Here is a 17,189-nt window from a genome sequence, read left to right on the forward strand (position 1 = left end):
TCGATCTAGAGACACCATTTCATGGAGATTAACAAATTAGATGCAATCAGCTGGTTGCGTTGTCCTACATGTCTCATACATTACACTTGTTCGTAAACAAGGTTTTCGGCGTTATGCATTACACTCATTCGTAAACAATATTCTCTTCCTTTTACTATTGTTTTTTTATCGGAGCTTATTTTTTGCTCCCTTATTTGTTTCATTTGGAACACGTTTGGAAGCGCACATTTGCTCTGCTCTGGACAATATTGGAAAGCCTGCTATATTACTGATATTCCTCTCCAGAAGAGGCATTTATTTTTGAAGATGGCAAAGGAAGTTGGATGTCTTTGTTGTACAAATTCTACATCCAGATTAATTAAGCGGCAGCCTCAGGCCAAGGGAATGCGTATTTTAACCGGTCACTATCATTTGCATTGCAGCTCCTATAAATATGCTTTAAATGTGTACGTACCCCTTTTCAAGGAACAACCTACCGCCCTATTGGCCCTCTGCATAGCGGTCATATTTCAACAGATATCCATGCAAAAGAAAGTCTTGCGAAAATGTGCCGCCGTTAGTCAGTCTGTGGTTTTTGCCCAAAAATATGCCGAGTTGAGATCAACGGCCTTTGCCATGTCGCCCAACAATGTTGATTCATCTATGGAGAATTCTGTGACATATCAGGAGATTAATTATAATCTTGGTCGAATCTATCATCAATGTGGTCTGTTTCATTTGGCAGTGGAATATTATGAAAAGGCTTTAAATTTCACCCACCCTCTGCTGGAAAAACATGAGAAAATATTGAGTTTAAAGCAGGAAATTGCTTTCAATTTACATCTTATCTATCGTTCCAGTGGAAATTTTGCTAAAGCTCGTCAATATCTCTATGAATATTGTGTTGTGTGAAATTTGGGACAGGATTTAGAGTATAGCGAGTTAATGAAGTTTTAGGTTTAGAGGAAATAAAATGTAATTTTAATGAAAATACGAAAATTGCTTTATTATTATTGATAATGTTTTCTTATCAATTGAAGACCTGCAGATCATATTGTATATAAAAATATAGAATAAGAGTATATCTTTTCACATCGTCCATGATAGTAGTGTTATAAGTAGAAAAAAATGTCAAAGATCAAGATACAATCAAAAACTCCTTATATTAAAATTGGACCTTCTTTCTGTTCAACAAACCCTCGATCAAATCCAATATAAATATACTAGCAACATTTTCACACTTTTATTTAAAAATGCGAGTTTTCAACTCATAACACAGGCATTATGTAAATACTTTAAAAAATAAATTGGTTGTTAACTTCTAGTTCCTGCTTCAATTTTGTGCTCTTATGACTACATTTATGGATTTACGGTTCAACTTTTGTATTGGTATTGTAAATATGGAAATTTAATACATAACGTGATATAAACTTCTGTATACTTATGAAGAATGGTTCATAGGGATGAAATATGAATGTTACCAAATCCCGTGGATTAGTTCCCATTCCATACTCTTGCCATGTGTCAGAGGAATGTTCCAAATGGACACGGAACTTAAGTATATTGGTAATACGATCACGAAATCGTATTGGTTCCATGCCAATTAGACGAGGTCTCTCTAGTGCAGATATAAAACGATGATCATAATTGAAGAGCGAGTAATCTAAATAAGGGATGGCTGAGAAATTTTGTGCACTAATGGGAAGCTTGGGATTAGCACGAGCTGCTGCTTCTCTTATGCCACCGGGAAATGATTTCAAATCGCTGGGAAAATAAAATGTGAAATTAAATTAAGACGTATCTCTTATATAGATACTTACTTGTCAAACGATTCGCGAAAGTAAACATTATTACTGGGTGATGATGCATGCCAAGAGTACAAAGATCGTACATTGCGAAATTCGTCACAAAAATTCCGCAACATTAAAAGCATGTTTACAGAATTTTGACCAAAGATTGTTAATACCTTCTGCTCCGTGATATTGTAGAAGACATACAATTTAAAATTCTTTGTAACAGAATCCACCGTGCCTTCCAGCATTTCCAAGGGCATTTGAGATTGTCGTTTTTCATAACGCATCAATATATGCTCACTATCGATCAACTGCATTTTCATTATAAGCATGCGTTCGACCTAAAAAGTGATAATTAAAAACAACATTATTCGCCACTAACACCCGATGTGGAAGAGAGCTTAATGCAATCGCCTACCTACCAATCCAAAATTTTTATAGAAAAACTTTATCTTCTCTTTGCGTTCACATTCCGTTGACGCCTCCAGAGCCCAATTGTAAATAAATGCCAAGATTTTCTGCTTGAAATGTGACAACGGTACACTGTGTGTATGATCCAGTGTGGAAGTTGTCATTTGTTGATGGGCTAATATTTGATCACGATCTAAATTACTGCCATATGGACCCACAGTGTATAAACGTTGCAGTTTCCCCTCCATATCCAGCTCCAAAAGTTCTATACATTGTCGGTATATAGATAAAATAGCTATCGTACGTCCATATACCGAGACACTATGATTGTGGGACAACACAATGAAATCATGTTCCATACGCAACGTGTCGGAAATACATCCCTTGTGTAAGTCGACCAAATGAAACGTGTAGTCATACAAATTGGCATCATCGAACAGATCAGGATATTCCTGATAGGCTTGATAACTGGGAAGTATAGCGCCACCGGCCACAGACACCAACAGCACATAACGGCCATTTTCAAGGAATATACTAAATTCTCGATGAAAAACATGCCGCGTGGACCACGAAGCATTTATCAATTGGATTGTGTATTTCTTCTTAAAAAGGGCATTGAACAATTGCTGCCGTATATGTAGTGAGTCCAAAGAGTGATCCGCCGCCGTTATACATTCGCTTTTTTGGGAACTCAACAGGTGTGCAACTCTGCCAACACCTTGATACTGATATACTTCCAATGCACGTTGCCCAAACGCAAATGCCAACAGCATACTACCATCTGGAGTAAATTTCCGCAAAAATGCCAGTGGTTTATCCACATTTTGTATGGTTAGGCGGGGTGTAATGCTTTTATAAAAGTTCCTCTTGTAATAATGAGCAGGCTGTGCTACCGGATGATGACCAAATCGCCAATTGCTCTCTCTGGCCCACAGGTGGTGTTGTAGGTTTTGTGAGTTTTTGGTAAACATTAAAGGTGGGGAAGCAGCTCATGAGCGCGAAATTAGAAAGTGTGGAAATGGAAAAAGACTCAGCAAATGGAAGGAAGGAAAGGCCAAATTGTTTAGAAAGTGGAAACAAAATAAACATTGAAATAAGGTCTTCTTTTTTTCTAAATACAGGTATGCAAAGCGAAATGATGACAAAGATAATTCTTAAGTGCCCCGTAGATGGTTAGGTTGGAGACCTCAATACTTACATTTTTTTAAAGTTAATGTGGAAGCATAGTAGAAGAATAAAGGTAGATACATCAACGCTTGTGAAAATTGATATGTCGGAGGTTGTTATGATATGCATTTTTCAAGAATTTTTACAAATTTAAATAATTTTTCATTCAACATTTTTTTTTAAATCCCTAAGCGCGTTGGGAACTAAAAGGGGAGGGGATAATTGGCGAACTTTCTTTTGGAGAGGTAGGGGGTATATTGCCACACGAAAAAATAGACTTTGTCTGTGTGCCTTCATGTTATATTTGCGATGTTGTTTCTTTTATGAACTTGACCATATCATGCAGGTGTTCCCAGTGATGTTTGGCTATGAAATCTTCGACGGTGAAGATTCCATTGAAGGATTTGTACTTGCTCCTGATGTTGTCATGTTTGGTGCAACTGAACAATATGTGTGAAATGGTTTCTTCTGCGTTGCATGTTTCGCAGTCTGCTGAGGGTACCGCATTCATTTTATAAAGGGTGCTCTTGCTGAATGTATGGTTGTACAAAATTCGATTCATCATCTTCTGGTCGTCAGGGTGTAATTTAGATTTTTTATACCAGGGGGTCCTTTCTGGTTTGGTGAAAATTTTGATGAAGTGGGAATTACTGTGCTCTGCAATCCTGGAGTATTCTTCTGACATATTCAACATTTTCAATTCCAAAATCAGTTTGACAGTTCATTATCCCAGCTGCTGTGTCGATGCATCTACTCATATTCTTCTACCATGCCCTCTGTAATCGTGCCATGATACCATGGTTATTGCAAATAAATTATTTTAAGTCATGAAATACATCTTTCCACTCCTTCATTGCCATTCCCAACAACAGCTATTCGAGGAAAGAAGAAGGAAATAAAACTATGTATCCTTCTATGTTAATAGGTGTGTCTGGTTACCCTAATCCGTCAGTTAACACAAAAGTTCTGAAAAAGAGAGCCGTTAGAGAGAGACATTTGAACAGTTTTTTACTGAGAGCTCGAAAATTCTTGCTCGTTTCTTCTTGCAAGCACTTGCAACTCTTCTTCTTCTCCTTCCGGTGATGTATATTTGGGCAAAAAATCTTAGAACATATTAATTTAAAAAAACGCAAGCACAATTGTTCTTAAATGTGTTCTTAATTTCTTTAATTGCTTTATTTTGATTAATCAGTTAATTGCTTGCAAGTTTTTGCATGGTTCCATCTGTTTACTTTTCACAGTTTTCTTGCAAAAGAGAATAAAAATAAATAAAAAGTCACTCTCTCAGGAAGAAGTTGCTGGACATTTCCTGCATTAAAAGCAACCAGACATACCTAATTCCATCACTTTTCGATCTGGAGACACCATTTCATGGAGATGAACAGATTAGGTACAATCAGCTGGTTGCGTTGTCCTACATGTCTCATACATTATACTTGTTCGTAAACAAGGTTTTCGGCGTTATGCATTACACTCATTCGTAAACAACATTCTCTTCCTTTTGCTTTTGTTTTTTATCGAAGCTTATGTTTTGTTCCCTTATTTGTTTCATTTGGGACACGTTTGCTCTGCTCTGGATAATATTGGAAAGCCTGGACTGGACTATATTGGAAAGACTGCTATATTACTGATCTCAAACCTTTGATATTCCTCACCATAAAGGGGCATTTATTTTTGAAGATGGCAAAGGAAGTTGGATGTCTTTGTTGTACAAATTCTACATCCAGATTAATAAAGCTAACAGACAAAGCAAATGTACCAGGTGCTGAGGAGAAATCCTACAAGGACATTTTGTACGAGATGGCGGTAGGAATTATTGAAAATGTAAGGTGTTATTAGTTCATTATTTCAATATATTTATTCCCTTTGTAATTCTTACGTTCCAGATAGGGGAGTGTGATGAATTTAGATTGCCAAATGAGGCATGTCGTAAATGTTTACGGCAGTTGAAACAAAGCTATAGCTTTCTTTTGCAAGTAAAGGCATCGCATGAATATTTTCTTGAGTTGTATTGCCCGGCTGTTGACTGTAAGGAAACCTATGATACGAACAATTTACTGGAAACTTTAATTGAAATTCCAGGAAACATTGTCCCTGAAACAGAATCACTGGTGGAGCATAAAAAGGAAGTGAAGGAAGAAGAAGACACTTTCGAGCCGCAGGAACTTGAGCTAGATCAAATTATTGAGTTTTCCTGCAATGATCAATCCATCACAGAAGATATTGAAACGTTTGCGGAGAGCGGCGATGAAAGGTATGCAGTGCAAACCAGTTTTCAATATGTTACATGTTTATGTCTCTAAAATATGTGCAATGATAGGCAGGCGAATCTGAGTTCCACAGAAGAATCGGATGTACAATCCCTGGATGAAATAGATATGTTGCATGAACCAATTGCCGTCAGATGTGAAATATGTCAGAAAATTTACCAAGATAAACAGGCTCTGTATATACACAAACGTTACACTCACATGCCTGATGAAGAGAAAACACCGTGCACCTTGTGTAGTTACAAAACAAGTCGCCCTTCGGCATTAAAAGTTCACATGAAATTGAAACACAGTACACAATGCAGTTTTACGTGTAATTTATGTGAACGCAGTTATACAAGGCGGGATGATTTAACCAGACACATCAAAAGAGTTCATACAAATACCATAGTAACATCTCCAAAGCCAATTCGAAATGAAGAATACTTCCTATGTCCGCATTGTGGTCAATCGTATAGTTCAAAGAAAATGCTCGATAGTCATTTGTTTACTCACAGTGTCGAAAGGCCCCATCCATGTGGTATATGTGACAAGACATTTAAACGTATAAAAGATATGAAAACCCATCAACTAATACATAGTGATGCTAAACCATTTCAATGTTCCAGTTGTGGAAAATCATTTAAACGTTCCGACAAACTGAAGATACACATGAGGGTACATTCGGAATTGCGGCCATACAAATGTCAAGAATGTGAAAAAACATTTAAATATCCATCGGTATTGAGAACACATATGCATATGCACACGGGTCAAACGCCGTATTCATGTAAAACATGCGGTGCAGCGTTTTCTCTTAGAACTTCATTGAATAATCATTGTTTAAAAAATGGTCATGTAAAATTAACAAAGGCCAAGTAAAATTGACCAAGACTTTTATAATACTACTAGAATAAAAATGTCAATTAATAATATGATATGCTTCTTCATTTATTTTTAGTGCGGACCATATGTGTGTTTTTGGATTGTTGAAAATTAATAGTACGTTTATATATATGAGGGTTAACCCATCGGATTTGGATTTAAATTGTCATATCCATTACTTTTACTTCAAATAAATCCTCTCAAAGTAGGTTAACCCTACAAAAAGTTCTAACGTAAACATGGCATAAAAGGGCTTTGATTTTAAAACCTTTACAATTGAATAAATGCAGTTCATTTTCAAAGTTGGATTTAAATAATTTTGGATTCGAAAGTCGAAAGCTTATTATCAATCTTGTTATTCAGCCGTTGCACAAAGTATTTGTAAGCTTGAATTGTGTGTGGAAAATTTTCAATCCATATTCCAACTTTTAATTTGTCATAAAAAGTGTAACAGTACGTTTACATATAAATGGGTTAGCCCACTGGATTTGGATTAAAATTATCATATCCATTACTTATACTTCAAATAAATCCTCTTGAAGTAGGTTAACCCTGTAAAAAGTTCTAACGTAAACATAGCATAAGGCCAAAATCGAACTAAGTCAATCTGAAACTCCTCTGTTCCTCTACGAAGAAGCCAGCCGATGACTTAAGCCAGTAAAAATATGCTTTTTTGTATTCTCACCTTTAAACCAGCCAAAAACAGCGTTTTATGTGTTTTCAACTTTAGATTCCTGAATGTTCTGGAATGGGTGTAGTATTTCGATTTATAGATCCCTAATTTTGTTTTTTAAACTTTTCATTTCAAGAAGAAAATTGACAGAAACAGTTGTTTCAGCGTGGTGCTTCTTCCACTTTCTATTGTATATTCGGCGGTTGCCTCTTCCTTCATTCGCATCTCTTTGTTGAAGGAATTGGATTGGCTTGCTTCCTGGAAACTCAACATTCTTTTGTCATACTGATCCTGAAATTTCCATATTTGTTCAAAATAGAAGGTCGTTTTTAGGATGGTGGAGGAGAGATTATGTCGTTGCTGTAGGATCTCCACATACAGATTGGTGAACCTAAAAGCGAAAGTCAATGTGCCAGGTGCTGAAGAAAAAACTTACAAGGATATTTTACACGAAATGGCCATTGGGATGATTCAAAACGTAAGTTTTCAAAACAAAAACCGGAGCAGCACTAGTTTACTAAAAATTCTTCGATTTTTTCCAAAGGTAGGTATTTTTACCCTGATTGCGGAAACTATTTTTTTCTTGGGGGACCCGGCACCCCAGATTTTTGACACGAAAGTCCGGGTTCAAGTCCTCGGCTGGACCTGGATCCGCTTAACCGATATATAGGTATCGTGAAAGCTCATGAAAATACGTATCCAACAAGTGGTCACATCATGGGGTAAGTGGCCACGGTTCGGAAATTATCCATTTTTTGGACCCGAATTTTTCATAAAACTTCCAAAACGTCCAAACTCAAAAGATGCCAAATTATAGCGGAAACCCTTACCTTCCCAACTATATTGTCAATATCGGGTAATTGGATCCGGGTCTAATCGGGGCCTTGAACCCGGACTTTCGAATCAAAAATCTAGGGTCCCGGGTCCATTCCCCAAGAAAAAAAATAGTTTCCCGGGATCAGGGTAAAATTACCTACCTCTGGAAAAAATTTAAGAGTTTATTCTAGAGTGAAGCCCAAAAACCTATATAAATTCCCTCTCTATGCACATCTTATTTCTAGATAGAGGAGCATGATGAAACTATATTTCCAAAGAAGGCATGTAATAAATGCATACGGCAGATAAAACAAAGTTATAAGTTCTTGTTAAAAGTGCAGTCTTCCTATGAATACTTTATGGAGTTGGATCAAAAGGATGATGAATGTGGGGAGACAGAAGATTCAAACGTTTTGCTTGAGACATACGTCGAAAAACCTGAAACACATGCATTGCTGTTTGAAGCAGAATCTGAAGTGGATACTAAAGGGAAAGATATTGGAATAGATATTTGTAGAGCAGGCGAAACTGAATTGGAAGAAATAACTATAGAAATAGAACAGGCAGAACAGTTCACAAATTTTGAGACATCTCATAGTGAGCAATTAAAAAATGAAGACAGCTTTGATGGAAGGTATGCAATGTGAACAAGTTTTATATATGAACAAGTGTATCTTTAAAATGTTTGATGTAACAGACAAACGGCATGTAGCAGCAACGAAACAGAGAAATCTGATGTTGAATCTCTGGGTGGAAAAGAAATGTCGCCATATGTGAAATATGTCGAAAAATCTTCAAAGATAAAAAGTCTCTAAATATTCATACCCATTACACCCACATGCCTGATGAAGAGAAGATGTCATGTCCTTTGTGTGACCACAAAACTAGTCGACCTTCAGTGTTAAAAGTTCACATGGAGTCGAAACACGGCAAACAAAGTGTGGAAGAGTTTTTCAGAGAAGAGCCAACAGACAGTAAACCGTTTGTTTGTAATGTCTGTGGGCGCAGTTTTGGAAGGCGGTATGATATGAACAGGCACATACAAATCATACATACTCATCCGAAAACACCGAGACAAAAACGAGAAAAATGTTACCTATGCCCCCATTGTGGACAGTCATATAATTCAAAGAAAGGACTCGAAAATCACTTGATATCTCACACCGACGACAGACCATACGTTTGTGGTATTTGTAATAAGGCATATAAACGTGTAAGAGAAATGAAAGTCCATCAACGCATACATAGCGATTTAAAGCCGTTTCAATGTTCGATTTGTGGAAAATCATTTAGACGACGTGATAAACTAAAGACTCACATGAGTGTACATTCCGATTTACGGCCATACAAATGTCGACAATGTGAAAAAAGCTTTAAATGTCGTTCAGTACTAAGAACACATATGTATGTGCACACGGGTCAAATGCCATTCGAATGTAAAACATGTTGTGAAACATTTCCCTTAAATTCATTATTAACTGATCATTATTTGAAAAGTGGTCATGTTAAGTAATATATAAAGAATATAAAATAATTACTACGTTTAAAATGTTTTATTCAATAACGGGGAGGAAATGTAGGCCTCAGAAGTTTCGAACTGATGTTTTGGTAGTTGAAGCTTAGACCTTAAAGTCTAATTGAATTAGTTCCAAGGCGAGTTTACCAATTTTTTGGCAATTTTTTTTTATTTTCATTAAAGTCATTTCAAATAAACATTCCCATCTTTCCGTAATTTCCGCAATTTAACTTGTCAAATCTCACTGCATGGAAAACAGGTTTCTATCTCTGATTTGTTTATGTACAATGGATTTATAAATAAACATTTTGACAATGAGAGGTTGTCCAATGAATAATTTTGAAAAAACATATGATTGCATGATTTTACCTTCTGAATTCTACCATGGATTATACTTTACCATCCTTTTTTTATAAAATCAGTACTTGGACGCCTTAGAGGATAAAGACATGTTTACGTTAGAGCTTTTTTTCGGGTTAACCTTCGTTAAATAGATTAATTTGAAGTATATAAAATGAAGTTGACAAGATAGTCATAACCCTCCCATACCATATGATTTCAATTTTTTTTTATTTTCTTGGCTTAAAATGTGTGTGTATTCTTTTTAATAATAAAAAAATGTTCAAAAAATATTCAAGTTCGAGTGTTTTCAAAATGTTTGTTGCAACGAATGCCTCTACAAAATCTGCAGTTTTTGTAGCAAAATAAACCTATAGAGATAAATAGAACATGATTTTGAAAAGAAATATTGACCTTTCATTCAGTTTTCGCTGTTTTGAATTATTTATCCATAATCAATGCAACAAATTGTTTGGGTTTTTAATGGTTTTGTAAGTAACTCTGACTTTACAAGCCAAAGAGGTAGACCTCTATACTTGCAATTTTTTCAAAGTTTGCCTAACTTGTCTTCATTGTACCATGCATTCAAGTATCAGTCCGATTCAAAGAATATTTTTTCAGCCAATACATTTTCTATAACGCTTGCTCTGCCCCAGGTTCTGGAACATAGCACAAGTGAGTAATAAAAGCGTCTTGCCAGATTCTTCAACATTTTTTTTTATAAGAAACGTACAGTTTAATTCAGATTGTAAATGTATAATTTACATGTCGGTGTGAATCAGCTTTAATAACTTGTGATAAATATATACCGTGGTAGAAGAATATAGGTAGATGCATCAACGCTTGGGAACATTGATATGTCAATATTTTTTAAGTGCTTTGTCAAAAATAAGTCGATTTTTATATATTTTCTTATACGACGCAAATCGGAGGTTGTAATGATATGTAATTTTCAACAATTTTACCAAAATTTAATAATTTTTCATTCACGATTTTCAATATCAAAATCGGTCTGACAGTTCATTGTTCCAGCAGCTATGTCGATGAGACTACCTGTATTCTTCTACCATGATATATACCTCGAGTACGATAATGCTACCTTTTTCATTTTACATGCACTCAACGTTCGCACAGAGTTGTATTTTTTGTATTCATTTTCCCCCAATAGACGACCATTTGCAGTTTATCGATAATAACTTTTAAAACCGTTATTTCGATAACATATTGGCGCATCCTAGAATAATCTTGATAATTTCTGTATTTTTATGTTTAATTTTATTTTTGTAACTTCCTTGCAATTCATTGTCTCTTTATTTTGTCTATCGGTGTTTATGTTTTGTAATTGAATATAAAACAAAATGATGGATGATAAAATTTTGGATCATACCAATGAGCTTTTAAAGAAACTATGCTCGGATTTGCGAAAGTCTTTGGATCTAGTGCATTCCGGTGTAAGATGAAAATATGATTTAGATTTTTATGATTATACATTTGTATTTCTTGCATTATTTTTTCCCAAAGTGTCATGAAACTCTGGATGGAATGAGTAGCAAAGACTTTTTGGATAATGCTTCCAAAACATCCAGCGGTTATGACGATGAAGAATTCAATGATGACTCGACAAATAGTGATGTGGAGGATAAGCAAAAGGTTGTTTTGCCGTATAAGTCTAAAGTGTTCTCGCGTGAAGGCGGACCAGCCAAAACATGTGTAATCTGTAAAGATATCATCGTTATATCGGACGAGGAGGATGATGATGCTGTGAATGACGATGATGAATCTGATGTCTGGACTGTATGCTCGAATTCAGATGAAGAATATTATACGTTTTGTATTGATGATTTTGCGGATGAACCGGAAAGAACGTAAGTAATTTATTGCAAAATTCTTCAGTACATGAATTTTTAAAAAGAATACATGAAGAAATTTCTTTGGACTTATGAAATGGGACTAAGTTTGTAGGAGTGTACAGTTTGTTGAAGAGAATCTGCGAATCTGCCAGAGAAATGGTCATATATAGTTTATTCAAATTATTAAACCCATGGTACAATGATACAAAGGTAGGGCTATGACAATAACAAAAAATTGTTCAGAAAACATTCAAAATCGGGTGTTTTCAAAATGTTTATTTCAACGTATGCATCGACAAAATCTAGAGTTTTTGTAGCGAAATAATCCTTTAGAGATATTAAGTACATGATTTTGAAAAGAAGTGTTGACCTTTCATTCAGTTATCGCGGTTTTCAATTATTTATTCAAAATAAATGCAACAAGTTCTTTGATTTTTTATTGTTTCGATACTAATTCTGACATTACAAGCCAAACAGGTAGATCTTCTCTTCATTGTACCATGATTAAACCCATCAAAATGTAGTCGTCAGTCAGTTTATTAGTTGTACTCATAAAAATAACTTCCTTTTTTCATTCCCCTGTAGATATTTTCGTTCAAAGAAAAGCTTACCATGTTATCCGCCCAGTGAAAAAATGAAGATATCCAACAAACAAAATTTTTCTTTGCCCTCGTTGTGCGACAGTGATATTATTAAGAAATACGTTGGTAATCGTCGTTTGAATAAGGAAAATATACGAGGAGTATTCAATACTCTACTTGAAATTGAAGATTTAACGGATATGTCGGATTATCCTGCATTGGCACAAAAGGATGTTACCCTAAGGTGGACCGAAAAAAGGAAATATTGGATACCTGTAAGAAAAAAAGAAGAAACAAACTAGATTTTCTTGACTATCAGAATTATATAAATCTTGTAAATACAAATTTGAAAGCAAGATTTTTGAAACATGTCTACTTATTTCAGATGCAAGCGATTTCCAACACAAATATAGACGAAATTATTGTACCATTTATGGATGAACTGGTTGTTATACCAAAAGCAAGCAGTGTTTTAGCCGAAACTAGTCCACCAAAATATTTAATTGATACATTATTTCCACATCCGCATGAGTCTGAAATTGATAATACAATTAAACGTCGCATTGCCACCATTTATAAAATATCCAAAGATGAGGTGCATTTTCGTTTTAGCCGAGATGAACACTTTACGGCAGCACAAATTGGTTCTTTGTCCTCGACCAAATATGATATAATTATTCGTCCACGACGTTTACCAGTACGTTATCAATTTAGAGCCTTGGAAATGTTGGCCGAAAATGATCATGTACTGCAATATCTATTTCCTGAAAATAATCCAATGAGAGCTATAAAATATGAACCAGAATTTGAGTAAGTTGTAGTTTTTAAGTATTACACAATGCAAACAAAAATTATGAAAAAAATAATAATGAAAATTGGTGGACATAAAAAGAAGAAATGTTCATATGGCCAAAATTTGACTATTCGGAATGAATCCGAGACATATTTTTGAGCATACCCCGAAAATTTGCAATGATTACTTCGAAATACCAATAAAAAATTATTAAGAATTTTTTTTAATCAAATATACCATGCGAAATTATAACCAATTACATTTATAATGCACTTTTAGGTTACATTTATTTAATCCCACAATCGCCTCAAATCCAGAACAGCTGGGAGCTGTACGTTGTATAACCGAAGGACCCAGCCCTAATGCTCCATTTGTGATTTTCGGTCCACCAGGTAGGTTATAAATATTCATATTTCCTACACAGAAGTCTCATTGACGAAAAACAGACAGGAATGTGATAGGAACTAATTCGATATGTAAATTCAATTTGATAATAAAACTATATTTCTTTGGAAGAATACTCGTTTAATTAAGAGAATTAGTTAAATTTAAGATATTGATTTCGATTTGTGTCAAATGGAATCACATGCCTGTGAGTTTATGAATGTCATGGACAATTAATAACAAACCAACTCAGCTTTTTCTTCGATTGAAATTTCTTTGCTTAGATCCTTGATTAAATTTCACATGAATGTAACATTTATTTTTCCCCTAGGGACCGGCAAAACGACAACAATCGTGGAGTCACTACTACAACTGCGACTTCTTAAACCAGGAAGTCGTATACTTGTCACAGCCGGTTCGAATGCCGCTTGTGATACAATTGCATTACGAATATGTAAATATTTTAATAGCAATAAACGTTTACAAGAGATCCAACAGAGAGATCCCGAAAATCAAAAACCCATAATTCGAATCTATTCAAAGTCCATTGTTGAAAAAGGTTTACATTTGATTGATCCCGAATTGCAGGCCAATTCGAATTGTCAACATGGTATCCATTATTATCCCTCGGTAGAGGAAATTCGTCAGTATGGTATTATTGTGGCCACACTGTGCACTGTGGGTAAATTGGTTACCGGAGATATTGGTGAAATGAATTTCTTTTCCCATATTTTCATCGATGAAGCTGGTGCTTCTACAGAACCTGAGGCTTTGGTTGGCATAATGGGTATCAAAACATTACATTGTCATATAATCTTATCCGGTGATCATAAGCAGCTGGGTCCCATAATCAAATCGGAGCGAGCCAATCAATTGGGACTAGGCAAATCTCTAATGGAAAGACTATTGAGTTTGAAATGCTATGGTCTAGATGATAATTGCAATTATGATCGTACAATACAGGCCCGATTGAAACGTAACTATCGCTCGCATCCTGAAATTGTCAATATATTCAATCATTTATATTACAAGAATGAATTGATTGCGGAAGCTAAATTGGGTAGGATTTTTTTGTTTAAAATTTAGTAAGAAAATTTAAATATTACCAAAATTTTACAGATGATGTCAATATGGCAGCCAAATGGTGTAAATTGCCAAATCCTAATTTCCCTATTATTTTCCAAGCCGTTCATGGCGTTACCGAAAAAGATACCATTTCGCCAAGCTCTCGCAATAACCTTGAGCTACAAGTGCTGATGTGGTTTCTGCGTCGCTTACTTATCGATGGCATAGATGGCCATCCCGTAAAACAATCAGATATTGGTATTATTACGCCATATCGCTTGCAAAATAAGCTAATACAAAATCGCTTACATGACTGTGGTTGGAGCGGTGTTGAAAGTGGTTCTGTGGAAACATTTCAAGGACGAGAAAAGCAAATTATTATTGTGTCACTGGTGAGATCATTTTCTGGTCTGGGTTTTGTAAGAAATCCCAAGGTAAGACTAGTTGTTTGCACATTTTTAAGTATTTTAATATTTCATTTTTCTTTTTTTTCAGCGTTTAAACGTTATACTATCACGACCCAAATCCCTACTTATTCTCATGGGTAATCCTTTGACTTTGAAACGTCATCCAGATTTTGCCTACATTTTGGATGAATGCCGTAAACATGGCACATTTTTACGTAAAAAGAAAACCAAAAAGCATCGCAAATCTAAACCAGTTAAATTAGTGACTATATAATAATTGTTTTACAACTGATGATTATCACCCACCCTTTTTATTTTATAATTATTCGTTTTTTTCTGTTGTTTTGCAAAAGAGACTATACAGACTTAAATGTTTTTTGTTTCGTCTTTCGTTATAAACTATATTTTCATAAAATCTTTACATTTTCCTTGACATAGCATTGTATTTATTTTGTATGTGTGTGAGTGTTGCTGTGTTCGCTTAATTTATAGATTTTTAATACCTTTTGTTTACCTTATTACATTTTTATGATACTGAACCGAAAAAAATCTCAGTTTTGTAATTCATTTCTGGAAAATAAATATTTTTTAGCACCATGTTCTTTCTACATGGTGCTGAAAATTCGTTTCATAAGTTTTGTCATTAACTATAATTGTAGTTTTTTTTTTGGTTACACGAATAAAGGAAAAGGAACAGAGAGTATGGCTATATTCACGAATCAAGTAGGAGAATCTATGTGCCATTCATATGTCAATGATCTCATATGTACAGAAGAAATGCGAATATATTCCCTCTCGCCATTAGATTTTTAGATATTTAATTTTTAGAATATAGAACATCCATGAAAAAATTGTGGTAAAACTTCAGTACCCTGTGAGACGTCTACCATTTAATTGACTTTTGATTTTCGATGGATTATCAATAGAAAAACTATGGAGGTGTCTTGTATATAAAATACCTCTTATAGTTGATCTGTTGCAGATGTTTTAAACACTTTGAAATTCCATAAAATACTTCAAGTACTTTTATCTATTACTAGTACTTTTATCTATTGAAGGCCTAAAGCTGATTAAATGCGTATAATATGTGGATTCTCCTCTAGATCTCTTATTTGTAGAAGACATATACTGAATATCGGTCGAAGACATGTGAGACAGGGTGAGATGAAAAAACTGCAACCAACTTCAGACTGCTGTTATTTCTAAGTCATTCGTCCGACAGCTGTTAAAATTATTCCAGTGACAGCTCATTATATTGTTTACAAGCGTACAAAAGCATTTTGGTGAGAATTTCCAGAAAAAAAGTTATTTGTGATGGAATTCAAGCGTGATAGTGTGATTTCTTTATATTTGACTGGAAAACCACAGTGGTTATTGTTAGGGCACTCCAGCATTTAAATGTGAATAAATCTTCTGTGTCTCGTACCATCGCTCGTTACCGTGATACTGGTAGCGTATCTCGACGTCAAGGAAGTGGACGAAAAAAAACAGTAACATCAGCAGAAATAGTTCGAAAAGTAAAAAAGCGACTTGATCGAAACCTGCGTTGCAGTGACCGAAAAATGGATCGTGAGCTGAATATATCGCAATATTCCATTCGGCAAATATTGAAAAATTTGCTCGGGCTAAAGCCATTGAAATTCCAAAAAGTGAAAGAACTGACACCGCATGAGGTTCCTCGCTTCATTTTCTGCGCACAATGGCCACCAAAATCTCCGGATACCAATCCGTTGGACTATTGTGTCTGGAGTAGTTTAAAAAGCAAGGTTGGCACTAAAAAATACCAAAATGTCGATCGCTTCCCCGGGACGTGTGACGGTTTTATTGACAGTTTGAAGGCCATAATTCGTGCCAAAGATGACTAATTCGAACAAATCTAAACTTATTCTAAAATTTGATGCTATTTCCGACATTTTTGCTTTCATTAATAAAATTTAAAAAAAAAAATGTAACAATTGTGGCGTTTGACTTTGTTGCGGTTTTTTTATCTCACCCTGTATATATAAAATATCCGTCGAAAGCAAATATTCTTGAAGAAGCCATTTGAGGTTTTCTCTCTAGAGTATATAGTAGACCTATCTTACAGAAAATCTAAAAATCCGATGCTGAGTTTATTTTTATTTTAAACAAAACTTGAAAAGTTATAGAAGAAGAACTTATAGATACGTTCGTTACCTTTAATATTTTAATTTAATATTTTAATTTTTATAAACTAAAGCTAGTCATCTGTGGTAGACCTGTAAGAGGTCTTCTATTTATTAACTAACTTTTAATTTTAAAT

At 34.8% G+C, this 17,189-nt stretch overlaps 4 protein-coding genes across 4 annotated transcripts; 3 read left to right on the forward strand and 1 right to left on the reverse strand.

Annotated features, from left to right (window-relative positions):
- Nucleotides 1-1,207: 1,207 nt before the first annotated feature.
- LOC101890624 (DET1 homolog) lies at nucleotides 1,208-3,354 on the reverse strand. Its single transcript, XM_005191033.4, has 3 exons — nucleotides 2,195-3,354; nucleotides 1,800-2,113; nucleotides 1,208-1,743 (listed from the first exon to the last, which is right to left on the reverse strand). The coding sequence occupies exons 1-3, from the start codon at nucleotides 3,152-3,154 to the stop codon at nucleotides 1,347-1,349; spliced, it is 1,671 nt and encodes a 556-aa protein (XP_005191090.2). The 5' UTR covers nucleotides 3,155-3,354; the 3' UTR covers nucleotides 1,208-1,346.
- A 1,418-nt stretch (nucleotides 3,355-4,772) lies between these two features.
- Nucleotides 4,773-6,559, forward strand: LOC101890796 (zinc finger protein 271). The gene is made up of 3 exons (XM_011297386.3): nucleotides 4,773-5,174; nucleotides 5,237-5,604; nucleotides 5,671-6,559. The coding sequence occupies exons 1-3, from the start codon at nucleotides 5,031-5,033 to the stop codon at nucleotides 6,479-6,481; spliced, it is 1,323 nt and encodes a 440-aa protein (XP_011295688.1). The 5' UTR covers nucleotides 4,773-5,030; the 3' UTR covers nucleotides 6,482-6,559.
- Nucleotides 6,560-7,275: 716 nt separating this feature from the next.
- LOC101890970 (uncharacterized) lies at nucleotides 7,276-9,026 on the forward strand. Its single transcript, XM_020039443.2, has 3 exons — nucleotides 7,276-7,635; nucleotides 8,219-8,607; nucleotides 8,671-9,026. The coding sequence occupies exons 1-3, from the start codon at nucleotides 7,492-7,494 to the stop codon at nucleotides 8,786-8,788; spliced, it is 651 nt and encodes a 216-aa protein (XP_019895002.1). The 5' UTR covers nucleotides 7,276-7,491; the 3' UTR covers nucleotides 8,789-9,026.
- A 1,562-nt stretch (nucleotides 9,027-10,588) lies between these two features.
- Nucleotides 10,589-15,460, forward strand: LOC101891143 (putative helicase mov-10-B.1). The gene is made up of 8 exons (XM_005191036.4): nucleotides 10,589-11,279; nucleotides 11,350-11,693; nucleotides 12,264-12,534; nucleotides 12,645-13,069; nucleotides 13,332-13,444; nucleotides 13,768-14,496; nucleotides 14,556-14,935; nucleotides 14,997-15,460. The coding sequence occupies exons 1-8, from the start codon at nucleotides 11,187-11,189 to the stop codon at nucleotides 15,180-15,182; spliced, it is 2,541 nt and encodes an 846-aa protein (XP_005191093.1). The 5' UTR covers nucleotides 10,589-11,186; the 3' UTR covers nucleotides 15,183-15,460.
- The last annotated feature ends 1,729 nt before the right edge of the window (nucleotides 15,461-17,189 follow it).

The sequence above is a fragment of the Musca domestica genome, unplaced genomic scaffold (genome assembly GCF_030504385.1).
Source record: "Musca domestica strain aabys unplaced genomic scaffold, Musca_domestica.polishedcontigs.V.1.1 50, whole genome shotgun sequence".
NCBI classification, from domain to species: domain Eukaryota; kingdom Metazoa; phylum Arthropoda; class Insecta; order Diptera; family Muscidae; genus Musca; species Musca domestica.